Source organism: Otolemur garnettii, unplaced genomic scaffold, assembly GCF_000181295.1.
Source record: "Otolemur garnettii isolate 467f Iridium unplaced genomic scaffold, OtoGar3 scaffold00091, whole genome shotgun sequence".
Taxonomy (NCBI): domain Eukaryota; kingdom Metazoa; phylum Chordata; class Mammalia; order Primates; family Galagidae; genus Otolemur; species Otolemur garnettii.
The window spans coordinates 1,948,427-1,963,128 of NW_003852486.1; the positions used below are offsets into that span (position 1 = coordinate 1,948,427).

Consider the following 14,702-nt stretch of genomic DNA (forward strand, 5'->3'; position numbering starts at 1 on the left):
CCTGTAAAAACAGATCAGGTCCCTTTCCCAGGTAGAAGTTTTCAGAGCTGTGAAGGTAGATCTTAGATTGGAAGTGTCTTATTGTGTTTATGGTGAATAGTGCCATTTCTTTACATTTATCGCTTTATATAGTTTCCATGTCTCTTCTCATCTTAGTCTTCTATATTCAGGAATCCCTACTGCTTAAATATGACACTTAAAACTGAACATCACAGGCCAGGGGTGATATAAGCAATGCAGAGCATATCAGGATTTCCTTCTGTTGATGGCTGCTAGATAATTAACAGCCAGTTTTCAAAAATGTAAATTAGAATTCCATATGCTGAACAAAAGTTTAGGTCTCAACTGAGTTAGTCAAACTGATAAATGTATATTTAGCATTCCTGTGTTACTAGAGCAGTTTAACTTTTTTTTTCTCCTTGAAATTTCTGACTGTAGTTGTGGATTTCGTCTATTTCTTTCAATTCTAATTTTTTTTTGTTTCATGTATTTTAAAGTTCTACTATTATGTACATATGCATGTAGGATTGTTATTTTTGATTAAGTTAAATCTTTTTTGATATTTATTATGAAATAATTATCTTTATTTCTGGGATAGTCTTTGTTCTAATGTTTATTTAGTGTAATATTAGTATATCTTTCTGATTAGTTTCTGCATGGTATTTATTTCTCCATCCTTTTGCTTGTGTTTGTTTTCTTTTTAAATATTTGAAGTAGATTTCTTACAGGCAGCATACAATTAGGCCCGCTTTTATTTTATCCAATCTGGTAATCTCTTACTTTTAAATGGAGTGTTTAAACTATTTACACTTAGTGTAGTTATCAATATTGCTGATTTTAAATCTAGCATCTTGCTATTTGTTTTCTCTTTACCCATCACTTTCTGTCTTTCCTAGACCAACTGTGTATTTGTTATATGATTTCCATCTTATCTCTGTATTAGCCTACTAGCTACAGTTCTGTTTGAGATATGTGTGTATGTATTTATTCCAGTGTAGCAATTTTCCCATTGTAGTTTCAGGTCATTTTGGAGTGTCTAAGACACTTTCAGTGTGTGCACAAAATCAAAATATTTTCAAAATAATGCTAAGACTTTTTAAAATATTCATTATTTTATGAGCATATAGTGGAATTTTTTTTTTTTTTTTTTGCAGTTTTTGGCCAGGGCAGGGTTTGAACCCACCACCTCCTGTATATGGGGCCAGCACCCTACTCCTTTGAGCCACAGGCACTCCCCAGATATAGTGGAATTTTTTAGAGACTACAGATGTATAATAATATCATTGCTCTAATGTCTAGTGGAATACATACTTGTATATTCTTTTTTTAGGAAAGTTTTTGTTTTGATTTCTGATATGGTAACTATCAATTGGGGTGTCCTCAATAATGTTTAAAATTGTGAAGGGATTCTGACAGCAAAAATTTAAGAGCCAATGCTTTACTAATTAAAAGATAAATCTAACCTCAAATTATATCATACTATTTCATGTGCAATATAAGATCTTCAAACATGTACTTCTGTTCCTTGGTGCTATTAGTATCAAACATTTTAAGTTTATATATATTATAAACTCTACAATGTGTTGTCGTATTTGTTTAATAGTTTTAATAGTTGATCACCTTTGAATGGGATTTTAAAAATATGGAAAAACATTTACTTACATATTTACCATTTCTAGTGTTCTTCACTAACTTTTTATGGGTTAACATTTCCATTTGTATCATTTTCCTTGTACTTGAAGAACTTTAACAATCTTTGTAGCACAGGTCTGCTCATAAATTCTCTAGGTTTTTGTTCATTTAAATTCTTTATTTTACCTTCATTTTTGAAAAATATAAAATTCTTGGTGGGCAATTTCTTTTTTCCAGTGCCTTAAAGATGAGAGGTCTGTTGCCATCACTATCTTTGCTCCTTTGCATGCAAAGTGTCTTTTTTCCCTCTTTTTTAAGGATTTCTCTTTGTAATTGGTTTTAAGAAATTTAATTATGATATAACTTAATGTGGCTTTGTTTCTTTGGTTTTGCAGTTGTTGAGCTTTTTGGATCTGCTTTATTATGGTATTTCCAGGACAGCCTTTTGGTACCGATTTAGAGATAAGCCCAATATTAAAATGTTGCCCTTCCAATGACCCTACCTGTGTATACAATATCCCACCACTTTAGTGAGTGGGAATTTGAAGCATTCCTCACCTTACATGAACCCTAGGAATTGTTTAGAAATTGCTTGGTTATTACTTCCAAGTCATTCTTTTCTCTTCCTCCAGGAGTTTCCTTACACATGTGTGCAAATGAATAGTAAGTCAGATATTCTAGGAGACCTCTTTGAATCTCTCTGCAGCATGCTCCTTCTCAGTTCCCCACATAACAAGTTCTCTCTGTTCTTCTCTCTTCTCTTATCTTTCTCAAACTCTGATCTCTGCCTCCTCAATTAAGTATCACTGGTAGGTTCTGTTTGAGTTAGCCTTCCCTGCACCTTATCCCAGAAACTTCCCAAGGCATAAGCTGTGCAACTATAGGACATATCTCATTTCTTTCCTATCTCTCAAGAGTCACAATCTTCTACTCATTGTCTGAAAATCATTGCATCTTAGTCCTCCCTGTTTTCTCATCATTGGAGTGAAAGAGTTACTCCTATAATGATAAACATGTCATAGGAAGATATGGAAATCTATTTATTTTTCTGTTCAGTCTATAGAAGATGTGTTTTGGGACTCTGAGCATTATCCATACATAAGTATTCTGTTTTCAGGCTATATTTGACTACACCAACCCATTCACCACCATGCATACATGTCTATCCCCCATTACCACCTATTGCTACTTCATCTCACTCCAGTTCCCAGGGAACTTAAGAAAAATGTGACATTGACTAAATGCAGTACCATCTTCATGCCTTCCATTTTGTTTCCAAGGTTAGTAAGAGGATTATATAACATGGTAGACATTAATGAGGGTTATACTCAACTTTTAATAACTATTCCATAGAGCACTTTGCTGCAGAAGATGTGGCCTCTAGGGTCAAGAGTTTAAACCAGAATATGGAGTCTCTCCGCACTCGAGCAGCTAGACGGCAGAATGATCTCAAGGCCAATGCCCAGTTCCAGCAGTATCTGGCTGACCTGCATGAAGCAGAAGCATGGATTAGAGAGAAGGAGCCTATTGTGGACAACACTAACTATGGGGCTGATGAAGAGGCAGCTGGGGTAAAGTGGGAGTGGAGATGCACAATGTCTAGTGAATCTTCACAAAATGATACTAAATTATTCATTTGAGATTTGCTTAGGTTGTGGGACAGCTACATGTTCTGCTAGATTATTTGGAGGTCCCAGAGTGATTACCTTTGGACTTCCATCTATTGAGACTCCCTCTGATTTGACGGGGATCCCAAAATATACACCACATTTTTCTAATCCCACAAAGATCCCTATAATCATTAGAAATTGTGTACATCCAAAAGTTGTGACCAGAGATGTATACTCATCTTGGTCCCATCTAAACTTCCCAGAATAACCTTGGGCTTTGATATGTCAACCGTGTCCCTGTAGTTTTATGATATGGACACTTTAATTATTTTATTGAAATTAAATCAGGCAGATGTTGGGGGCAAGGAGAACCTCAAAAGGGTCATAATTACCCTTTGTATCCACTTCTTTTGTTCATTGTCCTATAGGAAGCCATTGTCATGTCTGTCACTAGAAATAATTGGAATGCACATTTAAAGCCATGCTGATGTTTGTCCTGCAAAGCAGCAATTTTAGCAGCATCCCCTTCCAACTATGATGTGTGTTGGTCAAAATGATTGTGCAAACTTGAGTTAGTTTTTATTTTATCAAATACATTGATATTGTTATTTATTTATTAACACCTATGTTCTTGAGTCTTACAAATTTAAGGCTAAAAAGAAATTAATAGTAGATGAAAAGTGGCTCTTACCAGGAGTTAAGACAATTAGCATAACCCAAAATAATAATAGCTGATTGATCATCTCCCAGGTTTGCTTAGTGTTCCTATATTTGTTCTGATGACCTTCTCATCTATAAATCTAGGATCTTCTAAAGAAGCATGAGGCCTTCCTAGTGGATCTCAATGCCTTTGGAAAAAGTATAGAAGCTCTACATGATCAGGCAGAAGCCTGCCAGGTAAGAACTTAGAGATGACAAGAACCACATTCCTGCAAAAGAAAAGGAATTCTCTTTATCACTGATTTTTTACTTCTTATAATGGAAAACAATTGCAAAGAAAATACTATGTTCCATGGTACTTATAGGCAGAAATTATAGAGTTCTCTCATGTGCAATGATTTAGTGTAAAAGAAGTTGTCAATAAATGTTACCATGTGTTCATTGGTGGTTTGGTGGTTTCAGGCTTCTACCCTTCTTTATTCTTTCTTTCTTTCCTATTTTTCTTTGTTTGCATCTCTTCTTCTTATCTTCCTTTCTAATTCTTGTTCTTCATTCCTTAGGGGTTTTCTTCAGTATCAATACTTATCAAATGTCTACTGTATGCAAGTATGAATAAAAAAAAACTTATAATCTATTAGAAAGCCAGACATTCAAGTAATAATTGTGCATAACAGATGTGTGAATGGGAAAAAGAGTCTCAAGGAGAGGAATCTTCTTTTCTCCTAAAATAAGAGTACTAGAAGATAGGAAAACTTTCATAACTGAGGTGATCTATCTTATCTCAATTAATAAAGAAAAAGTGAGTGGATTATTGTGCATAAAAGGAAGAGAAGGTTTTTTTCTAGCCAATAAGCCATGAGAGCAAAGGCACAGAGGCATAAAATGGTCAAGTGCATTTGGAAAATGGAAAATGCAATTGGTTAAGACTGTGAGGGTGGCTCAGGTACAAGGTGAAAGGGAGTGTAAGGAAGATCAGTGAAGTTGGAATCAAATAAATGATATAGACGTGTTTCCTGTGTATAATGGAAGAATAAAAGAGATAATACTGCTTATATTCAAGTAATTCTTTCTAATGAGAGGCTCTGAATTCACATACTTGGAGGAAATAAAAGACGCAGAGTCTGTGTGGCCAGTTGATAAATGTTCATGTAGCCCTCACCCAATGCCTCCTTCAGCAATGCACACTGGGTGGTTCAACAAGAACAGGTGGATGTGTATCTGGTGAGTTAGGAGGAGACAGGGTGCTTGAAGGATATGCAATCAGAGGGGTATGTGAAGGGAGGTACATCTTCAACTCCAATCTGAAGAAGGGAGGCTATTGCTTAAAAGGAGAGGTAATATTTTTCTCATTATTTCAGATATATTATATTTGCAGAAGGTAGATATCAGAGAAAACCCTCCCTTGTAGTGTAGGGTGCTTTCTAAAGTGAGACAAAGTATCTTTAATGACCTCAATTGATGTTCTCAATTTTTAAAATTCTGTGGCTTTTCCTGTGTTGTAGCTCATTCCTAAGATGAGTAAGGGTTAAAGGTCAGGGGGATAAGAAGAATTATCAGTGGAGGCCAAAGAAAAGGGAAGAGTGGTGATAGATAATGTCTTCCAACTACTCAAGAATTTTTCTGAAATTTTGATGTATATGGTTCTTTTGGGCTATTTCCAGGAAACATACTACCTACCCCTTCCACTTTAAGAAGTAGTTGCTTAGAGCATTTCTTTCATATGTTTCTGACAAACCACATATTTACTTACTCTGGAGTCATACTTCCCAACCTGCCTGTCTTGGGTAAGTGCTAAAGTAAAGCAGCATCTCTGACGACCATATATTTTAACCTCTGCATCCACTTAAGAATTCCAGCCAGAGGCTACTCTCTCCCCTGAGACTCTGGGACTCCCCACCACTGGTGAACTCTGCAGGGGGGATATTTCCAGCAGACAACTAACAAGTGCTTCTTGTTTTTGCTCAGCGACAGCAGGCTGTGCCAGTGGAGGGAGCTGCTCGGGAAGAGAGGGTCTTGGCCTTATATGACTTCCAGGCCCGCAGCCCCCGGGAAGTCACCATGAAGAAAGATGATGTCTTAACTCTGCTGAGCTCCATCAGCAAGGTGACGTTTTCCTTCTAACCTTCTTTCCATCAAAAAGTGGCTCTTCCTGAGCCATCTCTCCCAATCCTACCAGACATACATGTTTTCATCACCCAATGCTTTTACCACTTCACCTTTTAATGTCTATAACTGATGGAGTAGTATCTTTCCTCCAATATTGTACAAGTTCCTATATATATCTACTGGAATGATAATACCAATTTTACAGTTAAAGATCTGAAGAATTAAAGTTAAATAATTAGTCCCCATGTATAGAAGGTATGAAGGGCAATTCTATAAAAATATTTACAGTGATGAAACAACTATGCCTTGGTTTAGGAGAAGCCTGATCAACTTGATTTTCTTTACATCTTATTCCTGTGAGGACAGTGATAAAATATTGGTTAGCATTTTTAATATATTTTCCATGAGAACTTAAGCAATTTTTATGCTCTGACACCTAATTAATCTCCAAAAATTCTTGAGAAGAAAAGAAGAAGGTTTGGGATATTGTTACTCTAAAGCAGCAGTTCTCAACCTATGGGTTATGACCTCATTGGGGATCAAATGACCCTTTCACAGGGGTTGCCTAAGACCATCGGAAAACACATATTTCAGTTATTAAGTAGCAACATCTGAAGTGGCAACAAAAATAATAATAATTTTATGGTTGGGGGGGTCACCACAACATGAGGAATTGTATTAAAGGGTCGCAGCATTAGGAAGGTTGAGAACCACTGCTCTAAAGGTAAGTGAATTTTTGGAAAGGAAAGCTACGTCATTATCAAATAAGATATATGCTGGGCCCCTTTTTCTCTTTATCTAGACCTCTTCACTTTACCATTTTATTCTCTGAAGAAATTAACTTCAGAGTGGTTAGAAAGTATAGCCAATACTCACATAACTGCATTTCAGAACAATTCACAGTTTGGGGGACATCTAGAAAAAAAAATTGTACAATATTGTCATACATATGTGCTCTACTCCTAAGAACTCTGAATTGGATTCTGGCTCCATGTCCTTTTTATAAATTTCTGGTGAACAGTGTGCCCCATCACTAGCAGAAATATCTCTGGAGTTTGAAAAAGCTAAAAGTCTTAAATTGAATGTCAGAGTACTTGACTTCAGAAGCCTGTCTCTGCAATTCTTCAATTAATCTCTCCATAATATATAAAGGTGACATGCCTCCCATTTGAGGTTGTCAGCTTCCCTCCGCCATCAGCCTGTGCCTATGCCTACCAAAGTATGTGTTTGAGTGTTGAAGCCTTTTCCTTTGCTCCAAGAAGTAAGGGAGCAGTGGGGTCTCCTCTGCCTTCAGGACTGGTGGAAGGTGGAAGCTGACGACCACCAGGGCTTTGTCCCAGCTAACCATGTCAGGAAGCTGGCCTACGATGAGTTCCCAACACTCCCACAGCGGCGGCGAGAGGAGCCAGGCAATATCACCCAGCGCCAGGAGCAGATTGAAAGCCAGTAAGTTTTGGAGTCTGGAGAACTGGATGGTATTTGGCCAGATGTTTCCTCTTGGCTAAAGAGTCTAACTCTTAAATTAGAGACACCACAGAAAATTTACAGATGTTAAGAACTGAAAATAAACCCAGGATCCTTTAAATACTTGAGCTTTCTTAGGAAAGGCAGCCCTGGAACCAGTAAGTCAATGGCCTGGGATCAGACACTTACAGAAACAGGTATTCTGATTCCCTAGCCTCATTCTTTCATGATCATCAACACGTTAATCTCCTGACTTATGTGTGAACTTAGTTTATTATACCAGGCTGTTTCATACCCACTTGTCACCTGTTGTGTAAAAATGTTACGTTTATAAAATGTGATGCCACCATCCATACTGTTGGGTCATTGATAACTTTGTTATTTTTAAATGCAAGACTACACGCTCCTCTCAGCTCCCAAGGCCCTTCTCCTTCTATCCTGTTTCCTTCTCTCCTTTACTGATCTTTTTTTGATATTTCCTCTTTCTCCTTTTGTCTCTTTTATTCTTTATTTTTTTCTCATCCTATCTCTGCTCTTCTGTTTTGTTGGGTTTTTTTTCATCTTTTGTTCCACTTTTCCCATTCTCTTGACTTCTTCAACCAGGTACCGCTCCTTGCTGGATAGGGCGGAAGAACGCAGACGGCGTCTGCTGCAACGTTACAATGAATTTTTGCTGGCCTATGAGGCCGGAGACATGTTGGATTGGATTCGAGAGAAAAAGGCAGAAAACACTGGTGTGGAGCTGGATGACGTCTGGGAGCTGCAGAAAAAGTTTGATGAGTTCCAAACGGTGAGGACGAGAAACCTTCTCCTGACACCTTATTAAGGGTTGTCATTGTTTCCTTTTATCTCTTATTTCTTTCTATATAAACCTTTAATTTATTTCTCATTTGTTAAATATCCTCCCCAAAACTACTGAGAGCCCTATAGCTCTGAGTATTGCACTTGCCAACAACTGGAAGTAAAATGCAAAGAAAACTAGTTACCCTACCTGTGCAGCCTATAGGCCCTGCCACTCCAAAATCCCATCTCCTTGAATTCTTCAAAATTTGCCCCACACCATGCTGTGTTCCTGATGCCCACCTTGAGATGACATGTTATGGGAAGAGGTTGGGGCAGAAAAGGAAGAACATCTGACTTTATTGCCAGGCAATTTCTGAGGTTTTGCTTTCCTAAAGCCTTTTCATTGTCCTTTCTTCTCTCAGATTTAGCCCAGTATCTGATCTAGCAATGAGTGCACACTCCCTCCTTCCTTTCTTTCTCTTACAATATGGAATTTTCTCTTTCTCTGTATGTGTGTGGTGGGGAGAACTCCCTAGAGCTGTTTCTTACAACATCTGTTAACATAGGCAGATGGTAACTCAGTTAATGCCATTCTATGAAGGGGGAGGATTTTGTAGTGATGGAAGAGAATATTATACAGCTCAGGTGAAGATCACTCTGATGGTGTGACTTAATGCAGGGGAGATTTTAGGAAATCTAGGAAAATGGACATGCTTCATAGATATGTAATAGTTCTTCTGGCAAGTTTTGGGTAGCCACTAGACATCAGGGTGTTTAAGGGTAGTCTTCTCAGTGGCAGTTTGCTGAAGGGAGGCTTGGTGTGCATGACAAGTGAAGTTAATAACATGTTTTAATATTTAGCCAAGGAGTGGCAGAGATGGGCCAGTAAGTGTGGTAGATCCTTGAGAAGAAATTTTATGTTGCTTTGCACAAATTTTCCCATCCAGGATCTGAAGACCAATGAGCCTCGGCTAAGGGATATCAACAAGGTAGCTGATGATCTACTGTTTGAAGATCTTCTAACACCAGAAGGAGCGCAAATCCGGCAGGTACCTAGGGTTCCCTCCAATCCTCCTCACCACGAAGTTGGGCTCTGGGAGTTCTTATTTCTCTTTAATTAACTCAACTTTATATTCTGTAGATTAACTAAGACCTACACAATGTAATGGCAGGTTGGTACTGAATACAGGAAAGGCCAAAGACAATAGTCCAAATAGCATATCCGTTTTTAAATGAACTTATACCACATTTACTTATTAACATTTTTTGAGTGTCTTCTGTGTTCTCACATAAGTATTTTTTGTAGAGCAGATAGAGGGAAACAAAAGCATTGAGATCAGAAAATCTTATTTACCTTCAAGAGGCAGTATTAGGAAGATTAGAGAATATGGCACTGCACATCAAGAAAACCGGGTTTAAGTGCTGGCTCTATCCTTGCCCAGCTGTATCCTTGGGCAAGTCACTTCATTTCAAAGGATCTCAGTTTCCTTATCCAAAAAGCAAGAGTATTGGATAGCATAATCTCCAACTTTCCTTTTAATTTTCTGTACTAGGCTTTATGAAATTGAACGTTAAGTTCTTGCCTTCCACCTCTACCCCAAAATATAACTTTTGAATTGAAATTATTTAAACTGACCTAAGATCTTTAAACTATAATAAATACTCACTTTCTCCCTCACTGCCACACACACAAGCAATTCTCAAATACAGGAATGCAAAGAAAATGCACATAAATGAGCTTATTAGTGGGAGGAAGTTAATTAGGAAAGTTTACAAAACGGATAAATTCTGATAAACATGCTGAAGAAGGACAAGAATGTAGGTCAGCAGAGACAGGGCACGGGACATTTTTGACCTGATGTAGATCTGGACATATGGCTCGATAAAAGACCTAATGAACATTCGTGAATATCCAGTCTAGCTCTCTGAGTTGTCATGAACCAGTTTTCTGCTTCTCTTTGTATTAGTTATGAGATAAGAAGGGGAAGGAATGTACAGGGGAACAATGTACTTACCCCCTATAAAAAGTAGGGCTGTACTAGGCCATTAGGTATATTCAGTTCAGGTCCCAAAAAGGTATCATGGTTGTCTTAGAGAAATGTGATAGCTTTTAACTGCTGAGGTAACACTTCTCAATCATTTTTCTGAGTTTGTAATGTAGACTCTGGTAACAGGTATTGATTTACTGCTCTAGGACTGATAGTTCTACCTGGATTTGGGGAGAGATCCCTTTCTCAGCCTGCTGCCCTAGGAAAAATAAGCCACAAACACAAGCTTTGCAAGAAAGAAGTAAAGCTATGTAATTTCTGAAGACGATAACATAAGAACGAGCATGATTTAGACCCCATCCAGTCTTCAGACACCACTGAGGTATCTGACTTAGTTCTCTGCCTCCAGTCTGATATGTCCACCTCTTTCAGGAGCTGAATGTCCGCTGGGGCTCCTTGCAACAGCTTGCAGATGAGCAGCGGCAGCTACTAGGCAGTGCCCATGCTGTCCAGATGTTTCACAGGTAAGAGTTTCATCCTAAAACTTTGTACTGCTCTAGAGCTAAGTAACAGCACCCCAAAGTCTAGTTACTGTGGTAGAATCAGAGATATTTGGGTAACCCTCCTTCCTGAGAGAGAGATGATTGCCCAATAGGAGGTGAGGTTTTTCGGTAGTAGATTTCCCACTCGGCACACAAGATACTCCCAGACAGCCAGCGTCGATTTTCTAATGCCTTGGCTTGGGTCTTGGCACATTATTAGTAGTCTGTCTATTTCCATGATAGTGAAAGAAACTTAAAGTAGAAACAAGAAATTTGAATAATTACATTTCTGAATTATAAGCGGACAATAGAGGGCAAGAGACATCACACTGAATTTAATTGCTCATTCAACATTACTTTGTTTGATTTTCAATCCTCTGCTGACAATAAGAAATACACTCAAACATACAAACTGACAAAACAAAAACCAAACACCTTCACCATGTATAAATGTATTTGTAAAGATGCAGGGAAGAAAAACCGAGACACAGATGGGTCTGCCTATTCAGTGTAGATATCATCTGTGCTTAGTGTACCCTAAGATGGAAAGCTATAAATTATGTGTGGTTCTGCAGTTACAACACCTGGTTCAAACTTGGGTTCCACCATTTAGCAGTGGTGTAATGGTGAGGAAATACCATTTTAGGCCTCAGTTGCCTGATATATATCATGGGAATGATCATAGTAATTATATCTCTAGGAGTTGTGAAAACTAAATGAACTTAAGTGTATAGTACATTATAAAGGATGTGATGATAATGGTGGTGATGTAATGGCGGTAGTAGTGATGGTGATGGTCATGGTGGTGGTGATGGTAGTGACATTCTCGTGAGCCCTGCTAGTTTGACTTTGATATACATCCTAACTCTTAAACTTTTTATTCTTGTGTGTACCAGAGAAGCAGATGACACAAAGGAGCAGATTGAGAAGAAGTGTCAGGCTCTCAATGCTGCAGACCCTGGCTCAGATCTGTTCAGTGTTCAGGCCCTTCAGCGACAGCATGAGGTCTTTGAGAGAGACCTTATACCCCTTGGGGAAAAGGTGAGATGTGCCTCTAAGCTTTTTCAACTGTTTCTCTTCATTGGTTCCATTTCCCGATCCCATACTCTTATATTCTCTATCTTGCACTATACTTATTCTTATAGCTGTCCCTAAGGCAAGACTTCTAAGAGGACATGACCCATGATCTTTATCAGGGGGAAAAACATGTCAACTATCTGAGTGAGTACCTTGTGTCTCTTGCCTCACTAATGGGTTCCAAGTGACTAGAACTTGTGGCAGCTAGTTATAGTCCAGGAGATATAGAAAATGGCCACACTCAGGATGGTCAGGCCTCTGCTGAGCATGGTACAATGTGTTCTCAATCAGAAATTGAATAAGTTTAACCCTACCCCCACCCAAAAGTGAACTCTATAACTTGCCAGATGCACACAGAAGCATTATACAGGTTGATATTTTCATACAGAGTGAAAAGAAGCACAGATGATATCCATATTAGAAAGATCTTCACATGAATAATCAGGACCTTGGATACCCTAATACATGTTACCACTAACCAGAGAGTCATTGATCCTCTCTTTCCCACAATCTTTTTATCTTGGAAAGAAGTATGGTAAAGTCAATTTTGACTACTTCAGCAAGTTATCATGTAGACTAAATGTTGGTATTATTTTATATAGTAGTAAAGCACATACATCATGGTTGTCCATTTTGGGAGATGAATATCAGGACTCAGGATTCTTCCTTTGCTGAGACTCAAGTGCAACTCTAGGCTAATTTTCAGAGCTCTTTAACCTCGCAGGTGACCATCCTGGGGGAGACAGCAGAGCGTCTCAGTGAATCCCATCCAGATGCCACTGAAGACCTACAGAGACAGCGACTCGGGCTGAATGAGGCATGGGATGACCTGCAAGGACGTACACAGGAACGTAAAGAAGGCCTGAATGAGGCCCAAAAATTCTACCTATTCCTCAGCAAGGCCAGGTGAGCCTCAACAGGAAGACTTCCACCAGATGGGGTGGGTAATTGTCATGTTTGGCCCCTGAAGAGAGCTTCTATAAGTGTTGGTACAGGTGCTGTTCACTGCTAGGTGGGAGGGCACCACCGTGTCCAAGGCTTATTCTGGTTAGGCACAAAAATTTTAGATTTAATACTTCAAGCCATAAAATATTGAAATTAGAAGGATTGTGGGGCCATCTAGACCAATTAAGCAAGCTTCTGTAAAGGTATATACTATATTTAGGGCGTTATGTTGTGGGGTATTAAGGTTTTTGTTCTACCAAAGAAGCAGAGTAGAATATAAGTAACTGTGGTAGAACATAGTGAGGACGAAAACACGCATCCCAACAGACAACAGTGGGAATCCAGATGATGCATCGTAGATGAGGTAACATTTCACTGCACCTGATAAGTCCGGATTTTAACAGAAGCAAAAATGACTCATACCAATAGAACTGTTCAAACCAAGGCACGGGGCTCAGAAAGGTACAGAATGTTCAGGAAGTGTGGGCAGCCAGAGCATGGGTTTGCTATGTTGGAAGGCAGGGAAAGGAGAAGTAGAAAGATAAGCTTAGAAATGTTGGTACCAAATTCTACAGAATTTTCAATGTCTTGCAGGACTCTAGGCATTATCACAATCCAGAATTCTTCTTGCAAATATATACTTTGTGGAACAATTTCTACAGTCTGCTGAGGAAGCAGTAGAGTTGGGAGTATAGGAAGTATATATCATAATGCAATGTTTTTGAAAGAAAATGTTCTACAGCTCTGGAAAACTATTATATTTCATATACCATTAATAAATGGCACCCATACACATTCTGCAAAATTGTATATTTTCATGTGTATGATTCTGAACTAAATGTTTCTCCTTCCATTCCTTCAATACCGCAGAAGTCATGTTTCCAGCCTCTGAGCAACACTAATATGTACTTTACCTCTTTATGATACTTTTGCTTTCATTTTTTAAGTAGGTATTATTACCTATGTACTTTTCTGTGTTTTTCTTTCAACCTAAATTGTGACATCCTAAAAGGCACAGATATGTCTTTTTCACAGTGTTTAATACGTAGGAAGCACCAAATAAAACTTAGTTGCTTGAATAAATGAATCAATAAATGATTTCTTGAAAGAGATCTAGCTTCCTTACAGTTAAGGATTTCTGTTGAGTGGACAATAGTAAGTAGATTCTATATGAGATGCTTAATTTAAGCATCATATATGCTTTTAACTAAATATATAGTTGATGTAATAAAATAGGCAAGTTATTCCCTGAGTTTCCATAGCGAATATGTGTTTAATTCCCAGAACCACTTAAAAGGAACAGTAATCAGGAGTGCTAATGGAATATATACCAGTCCAAGGAACCAGAGATCTGGATTCTAATCCAGATGTTGGTTTTTAGCTCTATCACAGGTCAAATCCCTCACCTTCCCTAGGCTGACTCCCTTATCGCCAAATGACAGCAGAAGTGCTTTACTGCAGGAATCAAAAGAGATAATAGAGATGAGATTTTCAAGTGCAAGGGATTGTTATCATTAAATGACATGATAAAACTGCAAACCTGCAAAGCTGGATAAAAGACCCCATTCTGGAAATGTTTTTAGAGAGAATAAAGTTGCAAGACATACAGACCTCATAGCAAGTTGCAAGGTTTTTGTTTTCTTTGGGTTTGTTTGTTTCTTTGTTTGTTTGTTTTGGTCTTGCCAATTCCAATATGCCTGTTTCTGTAGGGACCTACAAAATTGGATCAGTGGCATTGGTGGCATGGTGTCATCACAGGAACTGGCTGAAGACTTAACTGGCACAGAGATCTTGCTGGAGAGGCACCAGGTATGGCTGAGAAGCCACAGCCATGGATCACTTGACTTAAAACCTCTCTGCATTTTAAAACTTTCAGGGGAATTAACCTCATCGGT

General features: G+C 38.4%; 1 protein-coding gene across 1 annotated transcript in view; it reads left to right on the forward strand.

Moving 5' to 3' along the window:
• The window catches only part of SPTA1 (spectrin alpha, erythrocytic 1), a 66,152-nt gene that overhangs the window by 24,749 nt on the left and 26,701 nt on the right, over positions 1-14,702 (forward strand). Inside the window, exons 19-28 of the mRNA XM_003795381.1 lie at positions 2,988-3,203; positions 4,047-4,139; positions 5,868-6,005; positions 7,303-7,454; positions 8,076-8,262; positions 9,203-9,304; positions 10,676-10,767; positions 11,682-11,826; positions 12,587-12,768; positions 14,517-14,616. Coding sequence (XP_003795429.1) covers positions 2,988-3,203; positions 4,047-4,139; positions 5,868-6,005; positions 7,303-7,454; positions 8,076-8,262; positions 9,203-9,304; positions 10,676-10,767; positions 11,682-11,826; positions 12,587-12,768; positions 14,517-14,616 — 1,407 coding nt within the window. The remainder of the gene's footprint in view (positions 1-2,987; positions 3,204-4,046; positions 4,140-5,867; positions 6,006-7,302; positions 7,455-8,075; positions 8,263-9,202; positions 9,305-10,675; positions 10,768-11,681; positions 11,827-12,586; positions 12,769-14,516; positions 14,617-14,702) is intronic.